Source organism: Heterocephalus glaber, unplaced genomic scaffold (genome assembly GCF_053883595.1).
Source record: "Heterocephalus glaber isolate CG9 unplaced genomic scaffold, H.glaber_assembly_v1.0 deba00001690, whole genome shotgun sequence".
In the NCBI taxonomy this organism is placed as follows: domain Eukaryota; kingdom Metazoa; phylum Chordata; class Mammalia; order Rodentia; family Bathyergidae; genus Heterocephalus; species Heterocephalus glaber.
The window spans coordinates 353,316-376,754 of record NW_028258415.1 but is presented as its reverse complement, the minus strand read 5'-3'; the positions used below and the strand labels follow the sequence as shown (position 1 = coordinate 376,754).

The following is a 23,439-nucleotide window of genomic DNA, read 5'->3' as shown; positions in this document are numbered from 1 at the left end:
GGAGCAGATTAGTAGATGCGGAAACAACTCCAGACACACTCAGCCACCTCATCTTTGACAAAGGAGCCAACCACCCTCATTGGAGGAAAGATAGCCTATTTAATAAATGGTGTTGGAAAAATTGGATTTCAACCTGCCAAAAATTAAAACTAGACCCATATCTATCACCATGCATTAAACTAAGATTGAAGTGGATTAACGATCTAAATATTAAAAAAGAAACACTAAACTTGCTGGAAGATAAGTTAGGTAGAACTCTTGAAGACATTGGCATAGGAAAAGACTTTATGAACAAAACTTCAGAAGCACGGAAACTAGCACCCTTGTCTCTTTTAACCACCATTCAACTTCATCTTACTATGACATAAACTTTTCTAGATTCTGCATATGAGTGAGATCATGTGACATTTGCCTCTCTGTACTCAATATAGTGTTTTCCAGGTTCATCCATATTGTCATAAGGGACAAAACTTCCTTCTTTTTAAATAACTTACTGGTATTCCATTGTCTATATAGAGCACAATAAATTACCCATTTATTCACTGATAGACACTTAGATTGACTCCATATCTTGGCTACTGTGAATAGTGCTGTATAAATATGGAAGTGCAGATATACTGGTTTAATTTCCTTTGGGTATATTGGAAATATATGGTAGTTCTATTTTTAATTTTTTGAGGAACCTCCATGTGATTTTCTATCATGGGTGTACTGGTTTACATTCCTGATAGCAGAGTGTAAGGGTACCCTTTTCTCCACATCCTCACCAACAGTTATCTTTTTTTAAATAATAGCTATACCATCAGGAGTGAAATGATATCTCATTGTGGTTTTGACTTGCATTTTCCTGATGATTAAAGCTATTGAGGGTTTTAAAAAAATATATACTTGTTGGTTATTTGTATGTCTTCTTTTGAGAAATATCTACTCTTTTTTTGCCCATTTTTCGATTGAGTTATTTGTTTTATTTTTTTGAGCTGTTTGAATTTTTCACATATTTTTGGATATTAACCCCTTGTCAGGTCTGTAGTTTGCAAACATGTTCTCCCATTCTGGAGGTTGTCTTTTTACTGCACTGATTGTTTCCTTTGCTGTGAAGCTTTTCAGCTTGATGTAATCCCATTTGTCAATTTTTTTTTTACCTATGCTTTTGAGGTCCAATCCAAAAATATCATTGCCTTGGTCAATGTCATGGAGCTTTCGCCCTATGTTTTCTTCTAGTAGTTTCATTGTTTCAGGTCTTATCTTTAATTCCTTAATCTATTTTGAATTGATTTTTATATATGATAAGAATTAATGGTCTAAACTTATTCTTTGACTTGTAGATATTGTTTTCTTGGCACTACTTCTTGACCAGGCTATCCTTTCCCAAGGTTTGTTCTTGGCAGTTGTCATAGTGCTTGTTATGTTGCTATAGTAGAATGCTACAGACTGAGAAATTTACAGAGAAAATAAATGTATTTCTCAAAGTTCTGGACTCTGGGAAATCCAATTTTTAGGTGCCAACACCTTGGGAGGATGACTTCTATGCCATAACAAGGCAGAGGCATCACATGACAAGAAAGCGGAGACCAAAAGGGTGGAAGCAAAAGAATATGCATGACAGAATGAGAGAGAACTTGCTTTTATAGCAAAATCACTCCCAAGATTGCTAGTCCACTCCTGTGATAACAGTGTGAACCCATTTATGAGAACTGTATCTTCATCACCTTTTAAAGGTCCCCACAACTTTGTTTTTGTATGAGAATCTCTTTATTCCCTACTTTTTTTTTTAATATATAAGAAACATGATTGTGCTAAGTAGTTCAGGCTGCCCTGAACTCACTATGTAGCCCAAGCTGGCCTCAAACCTGCGGTGATCCTCCTGCCTCAGCCTCCAAAGTGCTGGGATCGCAGGCGTGCACCACCACATCTGGCTATTTCCTGTAGTCTGTGAAGGACAGCTCTGCTAAGTAGAGTTTTTGGTTGGCAGTTTTTTCCATCAGTACTTTGAGTATGTCATCTTGCACTTTCCTGGGCTGTAAGGTTTCTGCTGAGCAGTCTACTGCCAGGAGTACTGACACTCCTTTATATATATTATTTATTTGTTTTCTCTTTCTGTATTTAGAATCTCTTCTTTGTTTCTTACCTTTTATTATAATATGTATTGAGGTAGTTTTTGGCTGGAAGCTGTAAACTTTTGGCTCTCCTGAATCTGGATATTTATATATTTTTTTCAGGTTTGGAAAGTTTTCTTCTACTATTTATTTAAATACGATTTTTACTGTTTTATCTTTATTTACTCTCTTGAAAGGTAGTGACTTATAAAGTTACCTTTTTGATGCGATCCCTTAAATTCTATAATCTTTCTTCATTAGTTTTCATTCTTTTTTCTTTTTTTCCTCCTCTGACTGTATCTTTTGTGAATTTTTTGGGGGGGTGGGGGTACTGGGGATCAAACTCAGGACCTTGTGCTTGCGAGGCAGGTGATGGCACCACTGCGCTAAATCCCCAGCCCTGTATTTTTTAAATAAGCTCTCTACACATTCATAGATTCTTTCTTCAGCTTGACCAGTTCTGCTGTTGATGCTCTCTATTGAATTCTTTTTTCACTTTATTCATTATATTTTTCTACTCCAGGATTTCTGTTTGGTTTATCATTATTATTTTAATCTCCCTATTAAAGTTTTTGTTCTGGTCACTTATTTTTTCCTCATTTCACTTGATTGTTTTTCTGAATTTTCTTGAAGTTCATTGAGCTTTCTGAAAATACATATTTTGAGCTCCTTGTTTGACAGTTCATACATCTTCATTTCTTTCAGGTCAGTAACTAGCATCTTGTTTTGTTTGTTTGGTAACCCTATATTTCCTTGCTTTTTTCTTCACGTTTGTGCTTCTGTGTCCATGTCTGTGCACTGGAAAAACAAGTACTCATTTTGGGCTTTGCAGTCTGCTTTGCCTGGGAACATATTTCATTAGTAAATCTGTGTAGACATTCTGAGCAGGTCATCTGGTGTGGTCCCTAACCAATGATTGCTTGAGACACTGAGATTTTAGAAGGTGCCTAAATCCCAAACCACCATGGCTGACACAGCCCTGGCCTAGAATTCTCTGGCTACCTAAGCTTTCATAGCACTGGGGCACACCCAAGGCATGCAGCTGCTGAGGATAGTGCAGCACGGGGTTGTTCCTGAAGTCCCCGTCATGGAGCTGAACTTATCACTATGCTATTTGGAGCCCATGGCTACTGTCACTAGCTGACAGTGTTGTGAGGCAGAACTCAAGTTTGTCTTGTAGATTCTGTAGGTTTCAGACAGGTTCCAGAGGGAGCCTAGAAGCTTAGCCTGCAGGTAGAGGCCTGAAGTCAGGGGCCATGGAGCTCTCCCAGTGTGGAGTTTCACCATGGTAAGTCCAGTATTGGAGTCAAAGCCAAAATCCTATGCTTATTTCCCTCTTCTCCTCAAGCAGGAAGTATCTCTTTCTGTGCTGTGTTGCCTATTGTTATGGAAGAGGTAACATAGGTATTGTGAAACTATCCTTGCTACCCTCTTCAATGAGGTCTTATTATTATTCTGTAAACAAATTTTTATTTTATTTATTTATTTTTTTGTACCAGGGATCGAACTTGGGTTCTTGCGCTTGTGCAGCAGGTGGTGAAACCACTGAGCTGAATCCCTGGCTCCAGTAACCAAATATTTTGATCTCTCATCTAGTTTTTTTTTAGCTCCCATGGAGGTATTTTGTTCATTGATTATCATTTGAATGGATATTTTTATGGAGGGATGATCGCTGGAGATTTGCATTTCATCATCTTACTCTGCCTGCTTCCTGTGGACACCCATATCTTTTTAAAAACTATGGCATGCTATTTTATTTACTTTTTTCCCTCAGTACTGAGGAATGAACCTAGAACTTTTGCCCTTTTTATTTTGAGATAGGATCTTGTGAAGTTGCCCAGGCTGGGTTCTAACTTGTGATCCTTCTGCCTCAGACTCCCAGAGTTCTGCGGTTACAGGTCTACCACCAAGGCTGGTTGACATACTACTTTAATTTTGAAGGCAAAATCTTCTACAAGCTAGACTATTTTTGAGAATTCTGTCATGTAGTTCATAACAGTAAGGCTAAACTTATTAAAGAGTTATAAAACGAATGCATTTATCTGGCAGCACGGTTACAGACATTCTACTCCATCAATAGCTCTTATTCCATTTCCCTCAGTGTTTTCCTGCTCCCTCTACATCTAGCCCAGGCCCTCATTATTTATCTCTTAGGTAACTATGGGCCCTAAAATTGTTCTCCTTGGTCTGGTTTCACATTCTTCACATTCGTGCTGTAGAGAGCAGTCAGAGAGATTTTCCTAAATCACCTGTTATACCACTGCTTAAAATACTTCAAAGGCTTCCCCCCACTGATACCAAAATAAACATAGGATTGCTTTTTTCTCATTATGTACAGCCAATTTTTAAGCATTTAATGAATTATTTTATTTACAGTGTTCTTATCATCTCTTTATAGATGTGGAATCTCAGGTTTAGAGAGGTAAAGTCAATAATTTAAGGGCATATAATTAGTAAATGGCAAGATCAGGACAGAGACCAATTTGATGCCAGAGTCCATCCTCTTAACTGTCACCCAACTGTGTGGCTTCTTCAGAGGTCCTCCCAAGGCACCAAAGGTTTCCATGACCTAGACCCAGCCAAAGTGTCCAGCCCCGCTGCCTATCAGTCTCCCAGAGATGCTTTCAGCAGTTTGGAAATACTATATCTCAAAGTACTGGACATTTAGACTTGCATGGTAGCACACACAGAGGCAGGAACATCGGAAATTCGAGCCTAGGACGGGCAACTTAGCAACTTAATGAGACCTTGCCTCAGAATTTAAAAAACAAAAAAATCTAAGCATGAAGCGCTGTTCAGAGGCTCTAGGTTCATTTCCCAGTATTGGGAAATAAAAACAAAACAAAATATAAAACAAAAACCACCATCACAACCATCAACAACAACAATCACAAAAACATCATGCATTTCTTAATTGATTCTTACCCTTGCTGTGTCATCAGCTGAAATACTTGTCCACTCCTACCCCTAGTGCCTACCCTAATTTACTTAGTGAAATTCTGTTAATTCCAGAAGACTTTGCTAAAATCCATGCTCTGGAAGGTTTGGATCAATTTTTAAGTCACAGGTAAGCACTAATGCTGTGTGTCCGTATTACCACACAGTTTTTAACTGGAGCTCTCATATGCTTCACTGTGTATGGCTGCAACTTCTGCTCATATGTTTGTTTCTCCACTCAACCAGTGCTATCCAAAGAGCAAATCCCAGATGTTATACAATATGCATGAAATGTAGTATATATATAGATATGTACATGGATTGTTGTGCTAATATTTCATGTTTAGTAGAAGACATATCAAAAAGGAAATTTAAAGGGACAGAAGATCAAATAAGCATTATTTTAAGCTAATTTATATTTTACTTTCTTGCCAGTACAAAAGGCCTTTTTAATCTCACTGACTGGAAGTGTTTTAGTGGTGAGAATTTAGTGATAAGATTTTATGATATTGAAAACCTTAATGTGATCCTGTGAGCTTAATTGATTCAAAGGACTTGTGAAATTTTACTTATTTTATTACTTGAATTTAAAGACTATGATAGCCTGGAAAGATAATCTCTTAGTATACAGAGATGCACCTTGAAGAAATTAATCACTAGATGAGAATTATTTTTCACTCTAATGAACCAATAATGCAAATACTTTTTGTTGTGACTTAACTATTGAGTTTCTGTCTTCTCAGATATCCACGCTTTGGTCTCAAACTAATTACATTTTTATATTTTATTGCTAAAATCTCACTGTACTATATATTTGGAAAACACAAAATAAGTTTTTTTTCTAGTTAAGTGTGCAGATATGGCATTTTAAAGAATTCACTTATATAATTTTCATCTAAAATATCACCTAATTATAGAAACATTTTCAACAACTCTTTCAGAACACTCTGTTTCATCCATTTCTTTATTTCTAAAGTTACTTTCAAAGCAATTCATTGTAAGGGAGCACAGTGTGTTTATTATTCTAAAATATATGTCAGGTGAGAGATGAGTAAAGCTACTTGTCCTCCCCAAAAAGGTAAAGAAATTTGAAGTTCACTTTAATGTTAAATAAAACTAAAACATCCGTAAGTTTTCCAATTCTTTTAAGAATTTGAAGAGATACAATTGAATCCTTGTGATACAAACTTGTACAGTATATTAACTTTTCCTAGTAATTCCCTAAATCACTGCAACATGTTTTAAAGATTGGAGTAGAGATTACATGGGAATTTCTATTAAGTTATTTAACTATATTGAGTTATTTAACTCAAATCCTGCAATAATTTTATACTTCTATCTTCAAATTACTTTGCTGCATAAGCTTGCTTACAAATAATGCCCTGAATGAATTTGATATGAGGCACCTTCATAACTGTACCTGACAATCTTTTTTGTGTTCATTCTTGTTAAAGCAAATTCCTTATTAATGATTTTATATGCAGTTTTTCTATAAAACATATGTATTTTAATAAAAATGTTAATTTTCTTAAATCAAAGAATTCATTTAATTTTGACAATTTCCCTGCAGTATCTTTCCATATTGGATCCCCAGAAAGTATTTCTTCATCTATTTCAGTATTAAACTAGAATCTCAAAAATACCATGGACTGAGTTATACCAGAAACACCTTTCTTTAATCATACAGCAAGCCTCCAGTCTGTAGTGTGTAATATTATTATTTATACCAATTTCCTGTGGTTTGTACTGAGGTTGATGATCTTTAAAAAATTTGCTGAAAAATATTGGTTTGTTGCTGTATTATATTATTTTATCCACTTTAAATTGTATTCATGAAGACCTTTTAAAATATTATCATTTGATTTAAATTCTGCAAAGTTTTAAATTTACTATTGCTTGACTTCAGTCGGTATTAAAAAATTAAATCTAGAATTTTTTTATGTTTTATGTTCTGGAGGTTTAGGTTTTAAATAACTTCCTAATTCTGTTTACTCCACATTAATAATTACAGATATCATAGAGCAAAAACGGTAAAGTTCCTCTGTAATGATATAAATCTATATTCTTAGCAGTCTTCTTGATAATTTCAAATGCCTTATTAACTCTCCTATATGGTTAAACAGTCTTGATTTTTAATCTATAATAAGGCTGAGGAAGAGTGTCTGTAGGAATTTAGCGGGGAGGGTCAGCTCTGCCATATTTTTGTCTTACTGTGTTGAAATGTGTATTTGTAATTAATATCTTCCATTAAAAAATGGAGTCATTTTGTGAGGGTTGATTTAGTTGAAACTAGATAATTATATGGAAAGTTACATAAGTACAGTATAAGAAGAGATAATGCAGAATGCTGAAAGAAAATCAATGCATGCAAAAGCTTCTTTCCCTTCTGCCATATTGGGAAATCCTCTTTTTGGTGAGGTATTCTCAAGTACTGTGTGAAAAATATGACGCAGACCAGGGTACCAGTATCAGATTGTATGTTAAAGTACATTAAATGTTACTGCTTATTTCTGTTGCATTTTGTAGATGAAAATATGTGTACATTAAGAGTCCAGTTGGCTTGGAGATGGGTGGGGGGAGAACCATCCAGGTACACAGAATACTCCAGATGCATGAACCCTGAGACAGAAGTGTGCTTACTGTGATCCAGAAATGCTAAAGAGGCCAGTGGAGCCGACACATAACTTTCATGAGAAACTGTTGTAAAAACTCCAGTTTTCCACAGTGATAAAAATGAACAACTCTCTCTCTCCTGGGAACACTGGCCATGTAATTATTTTCCCATCATTAAATGATTAGCGTACTGGTTCTATGAGAACAACTTTGTGGTTTTTGTATTTCTTCTTCAGTCATTTCAGCTTTTCAGTGATATAGCAGTCTACTGCAAAGTCTCTAGAATATTTTGTTTAAATGAATAATCACTGCTGCCTCTTCTGTAGTTTGGATAAAAATAATACTAAAGTAATCTTTTAGCTTCCTCTGAAATTGATTCTCCCAGAGAGAGAAAAAGAATTTAAACAGTGTTGAGGAGAATTGGATACATAGATCCTGTTTATTTTGACTTTGATGTCAGGTGTAGGGCAAAGAAGAATTTTAATTGTATTTTGGGTTTTTTCTTTTCTTAAATTCTTTTATTGGTATATTTTAGGTATACAACATAATTACATATCTCATTGGGAACTTGTAACTTTACATGATGCATCTTGGTTCTTATTTTTTCCCCATTCGTAGCCCTCCCTTCACCCTCGCCACCCTTCCCTATTTACATAGACTTTATTTCCATTTTTTCCATTTCTCATCATTTTTCCTTTCCCTTCTTTCCTTTCCCCTGCCCCTCCCACTACCCCTACCCCTTTGGACCTTTTCTTCCTATTTTGCATCATTGATTACTCATTCTAATCATTGGTACATTTTAGGTATACAATATAATGACATTCATCATTGGAAATTTGCACCTTTTCATAATCTCTCTTGGTTCTTATTTTTCACCCTTGCCCAGCCCTCCCTTCAACCCCTCCAGTCCTCCCTATTTACAAAGATTTTGTTCCTATTTTTCCATTTTCTCATATTAATTCCATTCCTTTCTTTCCTTTCCCCTATCCCTGCCACTTCCTTCCCCTTTGCCCCTTTTCTTCCTATTTCACATTACCTATTATACATTTTAGTCCTTATTTACATTTTCAGTTTCTCACACCAGAGAAACTATTCAGTATTTATACATGTGTGTCCTATTTATTTCACTTAAGAATATCACCTCAGTGTGCATCCACTTAGCTATAAATGTCTCTAATTTCTCATTTTTTATGGCTGAGTAGTACTCCATTTTATAAAAAAATTTTCTTTATCCAGACTCCAGTTGATGGGCATTTGGGCTGTTTCCAAGTTCTAGCTATCACGAACTGTGCTGCTATGAACATGAGCGCACATATATCACTGTGGTATGATTCTTTTAATTCTTTGGGGAAGATCCCCAGCAGGGGAATAGCAGGGTCAAATGGGGCTTCCAGTCCTAGTTCTTTGAGGTATCTCCATACTGATTTCCACAGTGGTTGCACCAGTCTACTATCCCACCAGCAGTGGAGCAGGGTTCCTCTTTCTCCACAGAACTGCGAGCATTTGTTATTGGTTGATTTCGTGATAACAGCCATTCTTTCTGGAGTGAAGTGGAATCTCAGTGTTGTTTTCATTTGCATCTCTCAAATGACCAGTGATGTTGAACATTTTTTCATGTATTTATTTGCTATTTCTGCTTCTTTGTCTGAGAAATGTCTGTTCATTTCAGATGCCCATTTTCGGATTGGGTCTTTACATTTGGGAGGTCTGATCTTTTTAAGTTCTTTATAGATTTGAGATAGTAGACCTTTGCCTGAGGAAAAACAGGTGAAGATGTTTTCCCACATTGTGGGTTGTCTCTTCACACTGCTGGTGGTTTCTCTTGCTGTGCAGAAGCCTTTTAATAAGAAGAGATCTCACTTGTTGATTGTTTGTGCTAGTTCGCGGGCAACTAAGGTTTTGTTCATAAAATCGTTTCCTACACCAGTGTCTTCAAGAGTTCTACCTAACCTCTGTTCCAGCTGGTTCAGTGTTTCTATTTTAATATTTAGATCATTAATCCATTTTGATTTTAGTTTTGTGCATGGAAAGAGATATAGGTCTAGTTTTAATCTTTGGCAAGTTGAAGCCCAATTTTTCCAGCACCATTTATTAAAGAGGCTATCTTTCCTCCAGTGAGGGTGTTTGGCTCCTTCATCGAAGATGAGATGGCTGAGTGTGTCTGGAGTTGTTTCTGTATCTTCTAATCTGTTCCACTGGTCCTCAGGTCTGTTTCTTTGCCAGTACCATGCTGTTTTTATCACAGTAGCTTTGTAGTATAGTTGCAGGTTGGGGATTGTGATACCCCCTGCCATGTCTCTGTTACCTAGAATTGCTTTTGCTATTCTGGGTCTCTTCTTGTTCCAAATGAATTTTTGGATTATTTTCTCAAGGTCCGTGAAGTATGCTGTTGGGATCTCAATTGGAATTGCATTGAATCTCTATGGCTGTTTTGGAAGTACAGCCATTTTCACTATATTAATCCTTCATACCCAGGAGCAAGGGAAGTCTCCATTTTCTGATATCATCTTCAATCTCTCTTTTCAGAGTGCTATAGTTTTCAGAGAAGAGGTCTTTGATTTCTTTCATTAGGTTGATTCCTAAGTATTTCAGTTTTTTGGATGCTGTTGTGAAAGGAATTATTTGCCCTATTTCTCTCTCAGTGAGTCTGTCATTCATGTAGAGCAAAGCTATTGATTTTTGTGTGTTGACCTTGTAACCAGCTACTTGACTGAATTTGGTTATTAAGTCTAGAAGACTTTTGGTGGAGTTCTTGGGGTCTCCTATATAGAGTATCAGGTCATCTGCAAATAATGACAATTTGACTTCTTCATTTCCTATCTTTATTCCTTTTATTTCTTTCTCTTGTCTAATTGCCATGGCTAATGTTTCCAGAACTATAATGAACAAGAGTGGTGATAGTGGACATCCTTGTCTTGTTCCTGATTTTAGTGTGAAGGATTTCAGTTTTTGACCATTTAGTATGATATTGGCTGTTGGTTTTTCATAGATGGCTTCTATCAGTTTGAGGTAGAGACCATCTATTCCAATTTTTTGTAGTGTTTTTTTTATCATAAATGCATGTTGGATTTTGTCAAATGCTTTTTCTGCATCTATGGAGATAATCATACGGTTTTTGTCTTTGGCTCTATTGATATAGTATATTACATTGATTGATTTTCATATGTTGAACCATCCCTGCATCCCTGGGATGAATCCCACTTGATCAGGGTGTATGATCTTCTTGATGATCTTCTGCATTGTTTGCCAGTATCTTATTAAGGATTTTTGCATCTATGTTCATTAGTGAGATTGGCCTATAGTTCTCCTTTACAGTTGCATCTTTCTCTGCTTTGGGGATCAAGATGATGCTTGCTTCCAGGAATGAATTTGGGAGTATTGCTTCCCTTTCAATTTCATGGAAGAGTTGAAACAGTATAGTGGCAGTAGTTCCTCTCTAAATGTCTTGTAGAATTCAGCAGTGAAGCCATCAGGGCCCAGGCTTTTCTTAGTTGATAAGTTTTTAATTATGTTTTTAATTTCATTGGTTGATAATGGGTTGTTCAGATTTTTTAGGTCTTCTTCATTCAATTTTGGTAATTCATATGTTTCTAGGAATCTGTTCATTTCTTCTGTGTTTTCCATCTTATTGGGATTTAGGTTCTGGAAGTGGGTATTGATGATCCTCTGGATTTCTGCTGGGTCTGTTGTAGTTTCACCCTTTTCATTCCTAATTGCATGGATTTGGGCCTTTTCTTTCCTTTTTCTGATAAGGTTGGCTAAGGTTTTGTCAATTTTGTTGATTCTTTCGAAGAACCAACTCTTGGCTTCATTGATTTTTTTGTATCATTTTCTTAGTCTCCATTGCATTGATTTCTCCTCTGATCTTTATTATTTCCTCCCTTGTATGAGCTTTGGGGTTGTCCTCCTCTTCTTTTTCTAGAAGCTTGAGGTTCAGCATCAGATTGTTTAATTGGGCTCGTTCTGTTTTCCTAATATGAGTATTCAGTGCTATGAATTTCCCTCGTAAGACTGCTTTCACTGTGTCCCATAGATTCCAATATGTTGTATTGTCATTGTCATTTATTTGAAGGAACTGTCTGATTTCTTCTTTAATTTCCTCTGTGACCCATTGGTTATTGAGAAGTGTGTTGTTCAATTTCCATGTGTTTATGAAATTTTTCCAGTTTCTTTTGCTGTGGATCTCCAATTTCATCTCACTATGGTCTGATAATATACAGGGGATAACTTCAATTCCTTTTCACTTACTTAAACATGTTCTATGCATGAGTATGTGGTTTATTTTGGAAAATGACCCACGTGCATCTGAGAAGAATGTGTATTCTGATTTTGTGGGGTGGAAGACTCTGTAAACATCTGTTAAGTTCATTTGTTCAAGACTTTGATTGAGTTCTAGCATTTCATTACTTATTTTTAGTCTAGTTCATCTATCTATTCACGACAGTGGGGTGTTGAGGTCCCCCACTACAATTGTATTAGTGCATATATGACTTTTCATGTCCATTAGTATTTGTTTTATATAATTGGGCACACTAGTGTTTGGTGCATAGATATTTATGATTGTCATCTCTTCCTCTTGGATTCTTCCCTTTACAAGGATGTAGTGTCCTTCTTTGTCTCTCTTAATCAGTGTTGCTTTGTAATCTACTTGATCTGCAAAGATGATAGCTACTCTTGTTTTTTGGGGGTTCCTGTCACATGGAGTATTGTTTTCCACCCTTTAACTTTCAGTCTATGAGTTTCCTTTTGAATCAAGTGTGTTTCTTGTATGCAGCATATTGTTGGATTTTGCTTCTTGACCCATTCTGCCAGTCTATTTCTTTTGATTGGTGAATTGAGACCATTAACATTGATGGTTTTAACTGAAACGTATTGACTTGTCATTGCCATGACTTTTTTTGTTGTTGGGTTCTCCCCCTTTACATTTAATTTCTTGTCATGCCAGATGGGTTCATTCTGCTTTGCTTCCTGCGGTTGTGATCCTCAATGCCTGTTCCTAGGATATTGTGTAAAATTTTTTGGAGTGCTGGTTTGGTATTCATGAAGTTCCTAAGGTGCTCTTTGTCATGAAAGTATCTTATTTCTCCATCCATTTTGAAAGATAGTTTTGCAGGGTACATCAATCTGGGTTGGAGGCTGTTTTCTTTTAGGGTTTGGAATATGTCACTCCAAGCTCTTCTTGCCTTGATGGTTTGTGTTGAGAAGTCTGCTGTGATTCTGATGGGCTTTCCTTTGTATGTGATTTGTTTCTTTTCTCTAACTGCTTGTAGAACTTTGTTTTTCTGTTGAGTTTCTGGAATCTTAACAATTATATGCCTATGTGTAGATTTTTTTTGATCAAGGCTATTTGGAGTCCTATATGCCTCACTTATCTGTATGTCAAGTTCTTTTCCCCTGCTTGGGAAGTTTTCTGCCATTACTTCTGTGAAGAGTTTTTTTAATGTCATCTGTACTCTCTCTTGTTTTTTCATTGACTCCAATCAGTCTTATGTTATTCTTCTTTGCATCATCTAGCAGTTGCTGGATTGATTTCTTGTGTTCCCTTATAATTTTAAAGCAATTTTTCTTTTCCTGCAATTAATTAATTGCAATCTTATCTTCTATATCTGAAATTCTGTCCTCACATTGGCTCATTCTGCTGTGTAGACTTTCAATGGAGTTTTTCATGTCCTGGTAATCTATTTGCACCTGTTTTATGGATTCCATTTGTTTCCTATTTTGGGATTCCATCATGTCCCTTAGCTCCTCTCTAGATTTATTAATCATGTCTTGCACTAGGAGCACAATTTCTCCTGTTATCTGAGAAATTATTTCTGATTTCTTTTTTTTTCCAGATCCCCTTTTGTGGCCAGTTCAGTGGGTCCAGGTGGTTGAGTATCAGAGTGTTCCATCTCATTTTCCTTTGGGCTTGCTGTAGATGATCTGGAAGTCTGGTTTTGGGACTTATTTACATATTTTCTCATTTCACCGGGCCGGGGGGGGGGTGCTGTTGGCACCCATGCAGCTCACTTCCTCTGGTAGAGGTGGGATGGGGCCGGGAGCAGTGGTAGAGATGGTGGCAGGCAAGCCCCTTCCTCTAGATCAGGAGCAGTGGGACGGCAGTTCAGAAGCCCCTACCTCTGGGCCGGGAGCGGCGGGACCTTTAATTGTATTTTCTAATGCATCTTAATTTTCACTTTTCCTTTAAAAATGAGTTGATCTTATTTATACATTGTTTGGAAACTGAGCCATTGAAAAGACAAAAGCATTTCAGTGCTGGCTATGATTCATTGACTGTGTAGCTCTAAACACATTTTTTCTAAGCCTCAGTTTCCTCATCTGTAAAATGGAGTGTTATATAATGAATTTGCTGGATTTGTAGGTTAAAAAATGGGAATATTACTCAGTGGTACAACTGAGTGATCTAAGACCCAAAGAACCAGTTAATAATATACTTGCAAGACTCTGTAAGAATTGTGTATTAAAATCATTGCCAGATACACAGTAATCATAAGGTAAAGGGGTTTGTCATTATCATCATCATTTTTATTCTAATTAGAAGAGGAAGTACAGTAACGGTCTTCATCTCAAGTTTGATTTTCTTCAGAAATTCAGAATAGCAGTAATTCAGTCCAGTTCTTTGGATTATTCCAGATGTACAAGTGAAAATCAAGAACACAAAATTCAGATACAACAATTTGTGATGCTTGTGTCATGCAGTGTCAGTTTTCATTTTTAATAAATGCAACATTTTTAAAAAATGTGAAATTCATCTATTCCTAATTTGGATTGCTTTGTGGTACAGTTTAATCAATTTAATACAATGGATCCTAAAATTATGTCTTTTATAAGACCAAATAAAATTAAGTAATTGTCTCCCTTAAAAATAGTACAGATTTTAAAAAGGAAGTGCTTCATGCTATAAAGAATTAATTGCGTGTAACTTTGAGAGAGTGGGCTTTAACTCTTTCAACCATGTTAGTCTCTGTGCTTCAGCTTCCTCATTGGTAAAACAGGGATAGTGAGAGTACCTATTTCCAAGGCTTTTTGTAGAGACATAAGTTATACGTGAAAATTATTTAGCACACAGAAAACCTTTAAGGTTTTAAATCACTATTACCATGTTTGTGGTTATTCTATTTAATCAGATTTTCTGAAGAAAGTCAAGGCTTTTGAGTCCTGGCTGTCATTGGAAGTATTCCTGCAGTCCTTGGGGTCTCTCTCTGTGAGGTGGCACTTAATGGCTTCAGAATGTTGCCTCCTACTTACTGAATAAATCGTCAGCCTTTAATTGGAAGCAGCATATGGAAATCATCACGAAGAGAAGAAATAATTTAAAGTGCTTAGGAAATATAAAAGAAAATAAATTGTCCTTGCTAAGTAAATATAGGACACTGATCTCCAAACAGTCAGGAAAACGCTGTGCCAGGGCCTTTGGCAGAAGCTAACGAGCATTTTCTTTCCTCCCTCGCCCTCCCCTTAACATCTTGTCTTCTATATGAGGAGATGTTATTACTATATAAGGTTGCTTTTTCTAAGTATATGATACTACATGAAATTCCTTGATGTTTTTAGCTTTTCAAACAATGGTGAGTTATTTTCAACAATCAAAATGAAACTGAAATGAAAAAAAATCTGTGAAAGCAGAGACAAATAATACCATAGAGGTCACTATTTCTTTTTTTTTTCATGAAAAACGTAACATTTTCCATTGGATGGTGCTCAGCGTGACTTCTATTAGATTGAATTGTGTAAATATTATATTACATTTATTGGCTGTGGGAGGAAGCAAAACGCAGTGATCCATTTTCAGACCTTGAGTCAGTTGGGTGCCTGCCTGCCAGATGGGGAAATGTAGATCTGAACAGTTTCATCCTGGGGCATAGCCACAGTCAAGGAAAACAAGCTCATCACTCTGACCAGCCCCTTGTGCCAAAATGACCCTTGTGTTGACTAGGTTACCATGGGTCCTTACAGCTACAGATTCAGGTCTGTGAACAGGCACACATTCAGTTAAGGATCCCATCATGATATTGATTTCATTATGTTGCCCATTACCTCTGACTACTCTGACTCTCACTTCTTTTTCCTGACAAGGAAAATTCTTTCTTTGTTTTCAATGCCGCTAGTCTCCTCATTCTGTATCTAGTTCTTTGTACATCTCTTTCCTCCTTATTTTGCTAAGCAAATCAAGAGGTCAACTCTGATCTTACTGTACGTGCAAAAGAAAGAGAGGGACACCTGGTGTGTATGTGTTTTGATTCTTGGATGAAATGAACTAGTGTCTCAGTTACTTTTTTCTTGATGCTGAGACAAAATGTCCAACATCCAAAGTTAACAGAGGAAAGTTTATTGTAGCTTTCACTTTATAGAAGGTTCAGTTCATAGTTGGGTGGCTTCAAGGCAGGGTGGCATGGCAGAGGGGCATCTCAGAGGAGAAACAGTTCATGGCAGGCAGAAGGCGGCAAAGTAGTGAAGTAGCAAGCAGCAAGCAACAACAGTAGCTCTCTTCCTGTCCTTTATATTCTCTCCAGGCTACATGCCCTTAGTGTGTGTAGTGCTTACACCCAGGGTGGGCCTTCCTATTATCCACTCTCAGAACTCTGCCAAACCAATCAGTGGAGAAATTTAGTAATCATATACCCTTGATCTCAGCATCACACATTCAATTCCAGCATTGCACACTCTAAATCCAGCCACCTCTGAAAAGCAACCCCCATGGCTGCATGAGGCTTTGAGGGGACATCTAGACACAAGCCATAGCTCTATTATAGAAAGTTATTTTACAATAATGCAAAAGGCATCACATACTTTTCCAGGAGTGTGTTTTTACAGTCTGTCACTTTGCTCATAGAATTTGTTTTGAAGGTTTTAAGGCCCTTTACTTCCTTTCATTGTCATGTTTGACCCTCTATCCCCAGCCTCATCTACACAGCCTTGCTCTCTGAAGAGCTTGCCCCAGGAAATGGTTCTCCTTTTGCTCCCAAACCCCTCATAGTTGTTCTCTCGCCAAGACTCTGCAACTTGGCCCATTTTCTGAATGGACTGTTTCTCTGTTTATTTCTCTTAGGCACACAATAGATGTGCCATAAAGATTTAATTTTTTAACTGATTGATTAGCAACAATTCCTGTTTTTAACTTTATAAGTGACAAAACTGCATTCGATTAAAAAGTTAGCATACATTTTGGGGGGAAAGTTTACAAATTTCATTTCAACTTTTGAGGATGAAGACATGAGTTGTGCACTAAAGGCAGCTGGGAGCTGGAAGATGCTACTGCTGCTGGATGGGAGGAAAGGATAGAGAGCAGGGAGAGAGCACAGGGACAGCAGTCACCCAAGCAAGGACATCCTGGCTAACTAAGTGGAACTGTCAGGCTCCATGGTGTCAATGGGATTTCAGTCCTTGGTGTGCCTTCCTACATTTTCCACTTAATGAATAGACAAATTGTTTTGATTTAATGTTATTTTATAGAGACTTTTTTCTCATTTGTATTTCTAGTTAAAATACTTGCATTTTTCACACTTCTGTTGTCACTCTGCTCTTTGAAAGTAGAAACTGCATCTTTTCATAGCTCTTGGCATCTTCCAAAATAGAGCACTTCAGCTTAGATGATTAACACAAGCATATAACAAGTTACTTAAGGCAGGCTGCATGGACTTATTGAGAATTTGTTGCATAAATAAATGAATGGATGAATGTATGTGTTTTATTCTTAGTGTAAGAGCAGCAATTGTTTAAAAAGCCTGTTTTTGCTGGGGTTTAATCTTAGGCTTTTTAAAATAAGAAATTTATCTTAAAAGGTAACTAGAAGAGTGATATGTGTTTTATATGTGCATGTTCATAATTTTATTTGATATTATATAACAATAAGATACAGATCCAAAAGGTTCAGTGAGAAGACCATTGGTTAAATTGATAATCAAGAGATCTGAATTCTCAGCATGGGTTTAATTTGACTTTGCTACCTTAACTATGTTGCTGAAAATAACTGGCTCTCAACTGTTCTATTTGTAAAATGAAAAACTGAGAGTAGATGATCTTAAGGTTTGTTTTAAAGGAAGAAGATAACAGGTAAAATAAAATGCCCAATTAATTGTCATGTTTTCTCTTAATTTGAAAAATAAAGAAATATTTTCTAGAAAGTTTAGTTCTTTTTTGTATACATTGTATGGAAATCTTATTTGCACCTCTCAAAGCCATAATTGCCAGGACAGTTTATTAAACAAACAAAGACGGAAACTATCAACTACCAATTTAATGTACACTTTCACTAGCTTTTCCTCCTTTAATGGTTAAAATAGTATTATGAGCCAGGGATTTAGCTCAGTGGTTCCAATGCCTGCCTTGAAAGCACAAGGTCCTGAGTTCGATCCCTGGTAGCAAAAAAAAGTATTATGAATTACTATCAAATTCAGCATTTTCTGTTTCTCATATTTTTAAATAAATGCTTGATTCCTTTCCTTTCCTCATTAATGTTTTAAATAATGAGGTAGTTCCCTAGCATGTACAAGTATAATCAGTATTATTTTAAAACACCATTTGCAATTAATGGATTTAAACATAACTGATAGTTTTATAAGTCTAACTTCTTTACCAAAACTCTAGATTAAATATGATTCTGTGCTTCTTCCTCTACTAGAAATCATATGCAGAGAGAGAATGGATTCCAAACTTCTCATAGAGTAAGATAACTCATTATTTTGTATTAAATTTGCTACATATTCTGCCTAACTGTTCAAGTTTATAAAGCATTCTAATTTGATGGAGGCAGGAGAAGAAGAAATGTTTGATATTGTTTATCTATTCCTTGAAGCCCTTTGATTTAGAAGAGTAGCATATATGTATGAAATGTTTGAAATATGTGAAATGTGTCAGAGAAAGAAGAGAGACTTGAATAGTTTGGTCCTCATCTCAAACTGCAGTACTTTTAATTAAACCATGGCTGTAACCCACAAACAGATTCTTTAAGGTCTATATTTAAAAAGAATAAAATAGCTAAAATTGAGAATGGTTTTTATTTTTGGATTGTAAACAAACAACACATTGTCACTGTAAAAATGATTTAAATATTACAGAAAAGCATAGAAGTAAAATAAAAATCATACCAGCCAGATACAGAACATCGTTAATTTTTTGGTGAACAATTTCTCAGTTCCCTCTCTCTGTATACACATTCACTCATAGTCATTATCATGTTCCTTTCTCTGTAAAAAGAATCACACTTAATGTACTTTCTTATTAAGCAACATATGGACACCTCTTCATGTCAATGAACTGATTTGTATCATAATTTTTAATAGTTGCATAGTATACATAGTATGGATCAACCATAAGTTACTTAATTCACTCTCTATTGAACATATAATTTAATTTTTAACCATTAAAAATAGTGCTGAGAAAGATACTGAAATATACAAAATATATTTGTGCACTTGTCTAATCATTCCTTTAGAATAAATCCCGAAATGTAGAATTCTTAGTATGAGAGTATGACACATACGTGACATTCTTAAACTTATTTCCTTTGTTTTATTTTTGTGAAAAGAATATATGTATTAATTTGGGGCAAGCTGTTATACTTAAAAATATTTTTATATAACTGTTACTCCTTAACATATTATCTAATAGTGTCATTGCCTGATAAAATCAATGGAAAGTCAAATAGTCTAGGTAACATATTTTCAATCTAAAAATATTGATGGTGATTTACTAATTTAAAAATGTCTTTAAATAAGTTCTGATGAAAAAATTCTCATATTTCAGTTCTATTAAATTTCCAGATTGTTTCAGAGTAGAATTTTTTTCATGAATATGATCAACATCTTCAAAACAACAGCCTGGAGATATTAATGCTGAGGAACTTGAGGCTTGTAGCTTTCAGTGGAATTATCAATAGAGGGTGATCAAATATAAGTTTACTCAAAAGCCCATCCTAAGGAAAAAAAGTTGATATCTTTCTTTTGAGATATATGTTAATATGGGTTGCAGTATGATAAAACCATGAGGATATTTGTGTATTGACCTTGTATCCCGCTCTACATACAAATATCAATAGCCCTCCTGTACATGAACAACAGGCTCACTGACAGAGAAACTGGAGAAACATCTCTTTTCACAATAGCATCCAAAAAAATGAAATACTTAAGAATCAACCGAACAAAAGAAATCAAAGACCTCTACTCTGAAAACTACAGTACTCTGAAAAAAGAGATCAAAGATGATATCAGAAAATGGAAAGACATCCCTTGCTCCTGTGTAGGAAGAAGCAACATAGTGAAAATGGCCATACTTCCAAAACTGCTATATAGATTCAATGCAATCCTAATTGAAATTCCAACAGCATACTTCACAGAGCTTGAGAAAAAAAAAATCCAAAAATTCATTTGGAACAAGAAAAGACCTAGAATAGCAAAAGCAATACAAGGCAACAAAGACAAGGTAGGGGGCATCACAATGCCCAACTTGAAACTATACTACAAAGCTACAGTGATAAAAACAGCATGGAACTGGCAAGAAATAGACTCGAGGATCGATGGAACAGATTAGAAGATGCAGAAACAACTCCAGACCTACTTAGAGACCTCATTTTTGACAACAGAGCTAACCACCCTCATTGGAGGAAAGATAGCCTCTTTAATAAATGGTGTTGGAAAAACTGGATTTCAACCTGCCAAAGATTAAACTAGATCACCTATCACCATGCACTAAACTAAGATCAAAGTAGACTAAAGATCTAAATATTAAAACAGAAACACTAAACTTGCTGGAAGATAAGTTAGGTAGAACTCTTGAAGACACTGGCATAGGAAAAGACTTTATGAACAAAACCTCAATAGCACGGGAAGTAGCACAAAGAATCAACAACTGGGATCTCATCTTATAAAAAGCTTCTGCACTGCATAAGAAACCACCAACAGAGCTAAGAGACAACCTACAATCTGGGAAAAAAATTTTAGCAACTGTACCTCGGGCAAAGGACTACTATCTAGAATATATAAATAACTTTAAAAAATCAGACCCCCAAATTCAAAGACCTAATTCAAAAATGGGCATCTGAAATGAACAGACATTTCTCAGAAAAAGAATTAGAAATAGTAGATAAACATATGAAAAAGTGTTCAACATCACGTGTCATTCAAGAGATTCAAATGAAAACAACACTGAGATTCCACCTCACTCCAGAAAGAATGGCTGCTACCAAGAAATCAACCAGTAACAATTGCTGGTGGGGTTGTGGGGAAAAAGGAACTCTTCTCCATTGTTGGTGGGAATGTAGACTGGTGCAGCCACCGTGGAGATACCTCAAAGAACTAGGATTAGAGGTCCCATTTGAGATACCTCAAAGCATGGAGATGCCTCAAAGAACTAGGATTAGAAGTCCCATTTGACCTAGCTATTCCCCTGTTGGGTATCTTCCCAAAAGAATTACAAGAATCATACTATGGCAATATATGCACACCCATGTTTATGGCAGCAGAGTTTGTAATAGCTAAAACTTGGAAACAGCCCAATAGCCCATCAACTGAAGACTGGATAAAGATGTGGGGTTTTTAAAAAATAAAATGGAGTACTACTCAGCCATAAAGAATGAGAAACTAGAGACATTTATAGCTAAATGGATGTACATTGAAGTCATTCTCTTAAGTGAAATAAGTAGGACACACATGTGTAAATACTGAATACTTTCTCTGGTGTGAGAAACTGAAAGTATAAATAAGGATCAAAATGTATGATAGAGAATGTGAAATAGGAAGAAAAGGGGCAAAGGGGAAGGGGAAATGGGAAGGGTAGGGGAAAGGAAAGAAGGGAAAGGAGTAAAATATGAGAAAAGGAAAAAATGGAAACAAAGTCTTTGTAAATAGGGAGGGGGGGAGGGGTTGAAAGGAGGGCAGGGGAATGGGAAAAAAATAAGAACCAAGAGAGATTATGTAAAGGTACAAATTTCCAATGATGAATGTCATTATATTGTATACCTAAAATGTACCAATAATATTAATTAAAAAACCTAAAATGATATATCTTTATTTGTAAGGGATAAAAATTTAATCTCAAAACTTATGAAAAAAAAAAAAGAAAACCATGTGGAAAAGTATCATCATAAGTGTTATCACAATATTGTTTCTCTAATAGTTATATAAAATCAGCCACAGGAGAAGACCTTGCTTTTAGTAAACACATCATTGAAATTTGGGTCTTATAATAAATATTTTTATTTCCATTTCCTAAAACTTTAGGAAAGCTTTTATTTTGATTTTTAGTACAGCTTATATTATTTAGTCTTACTATTATTCAAATTTCCCTGACATGTCTTCTTTTAGAAAACAGGAACCCAGTAAATTACTTTTTAAAATAACGAACTGAGTAGTCTAATGCAATTGAGGAGCAGCCCCCTCCAGTGCCATGTTGAGTTGCTGGTGCTGCAGAAGGGCCCTAGACTCACCCAGCTGCCTAGCCTGGAGTCAAGTGCTTGGGAATGACTGCACTGAAACATGAGCACATGGCTCCTGTGGGCTTTCCCACATCTTGAAACATTAACACAGAGGAGCTATGATTGTTCAGTTCTCCCCAGGAGATGCTGAATATGAAAGATTCTGGGGTTGTGGACCACCATCCAGAGGGAAAAATCTGACATAGCCGTGAACATCTATTCCATTCCATGGACCTTTAGTTGAGCCTTGTGGTAGTGATGCGGGTCTATAAACCTGTCTTGGGGGCTCTTAATCTGGAGGAGTTGATATCATTGGGGATTATGGGGGAGAGGATATAAAGGTGCCTGTTTCCCAGATTTGCTCAGGGACAACATTTTACTCCAATAGATTCCAATACCCACTGTTTAGTAGGTGGCAGTTGTTGGCAGTTGGAACTGTTTCTTGTCAATCTCAGAGCATTAGTTGTGCCAGAGTCCAGGTGACAACATGGCGCATGGCACTGTGTGGAGGTATTATCTGGCTGTTTCTTCTCATAGATGGAAATGACAGGGGTTGATGCAGAATGGCTGGTGAGTCATGTCCACCTTGGATCATGGTTGGGAAGGCTGGTCAGAAGCATGTGAGTGAATTTGTCCTTAACAATAGAGGAGTAGGTGGTGGTGGCACCACATTCATCGTTGGGGTTCTGGAGCCAACAAACTTCCAATTATTAGTGCCTCCGTGGGCACTGTGATTCTGTTTCTATCTGTGTGGTTCCCAAACACCACCTCTGATTCTTGCTCGAAGTTGATGTCCATACCAGAGGCTGCCTATAAACTCACATGAAGACAAATGAGATAACACAGCAGTTGCCCAATGGCCTTTGCTCACCACTCCCAATGTGTTCTGGTCTCTCTCACGTTTGGAAGACAGATGACCTGAACATAATTCCTCTCTTTATTCTTCTTTTATCATTTTCAGAGTCTGTGTTCTACAATGACCCATAAATCATTAATCTAGCTAAAGTATTAAAGGTTCACCAATCCCTTCTGGGTTGCTGCGTTTAGCCTTAGACACTGTCTTTGCAGCAACACATGTTGCTGTTTTTACTTTTGTTTTATCCTGACTTGAAGATTGCTCCAGGTGCAGAGGTTGATGTGATACTTCTCCCCTGTTAAACCCCGACACTGTAGCCTCAACCATTTCCTTTTAACCATTTCCTCCTCATGATTGACCAGCATTATGAAAAAAAGATGTCTGTGGAGAATGCAGGCGAGATCACCCAGCTTTGCTTTCCCTTCCCTATGCTGGGATTTTGCTTTTTCCTCCTGTAACTTATTCTTGATCTTGCATAACATGTCTGTACTCATATCCAGGAGGGGAACTTAGCACCAGACATTTTC

At 36.4% G+C, this 23,439-nt stretch overlaps 1 protein-coding gene across 3 annotated transcripts in view; it reads left to right on the top strand.

The window, feature by feature from the left end:
* Positions 1 to 23,439, top strand: part of Synpo2 (synaptopodin 2) — a 194,537-nt gene that overhangs the window by 10,160 nt on the left and 160,938 nt on the right. The window contains exon 1 of one of the 3 annotated variants that reach the window (XM_021248464.2): positions 22,481 to 22,626. The exons of the other annotated variants lie outside the window; for them this stretch is intronic. Coding sequence (XP_021104123.2) covers positions 22,594 to 22,626 — 33 coding nt within the window. The 5' untranslated portion in view covers positions 22,481 to 22,593. Of the gene's footprint in view, positions 1 to 22,480; positions 22,627 to 23,439 lie in introns of those variants that run through there. 3 annotated transcript variants of the gene reach the window in all.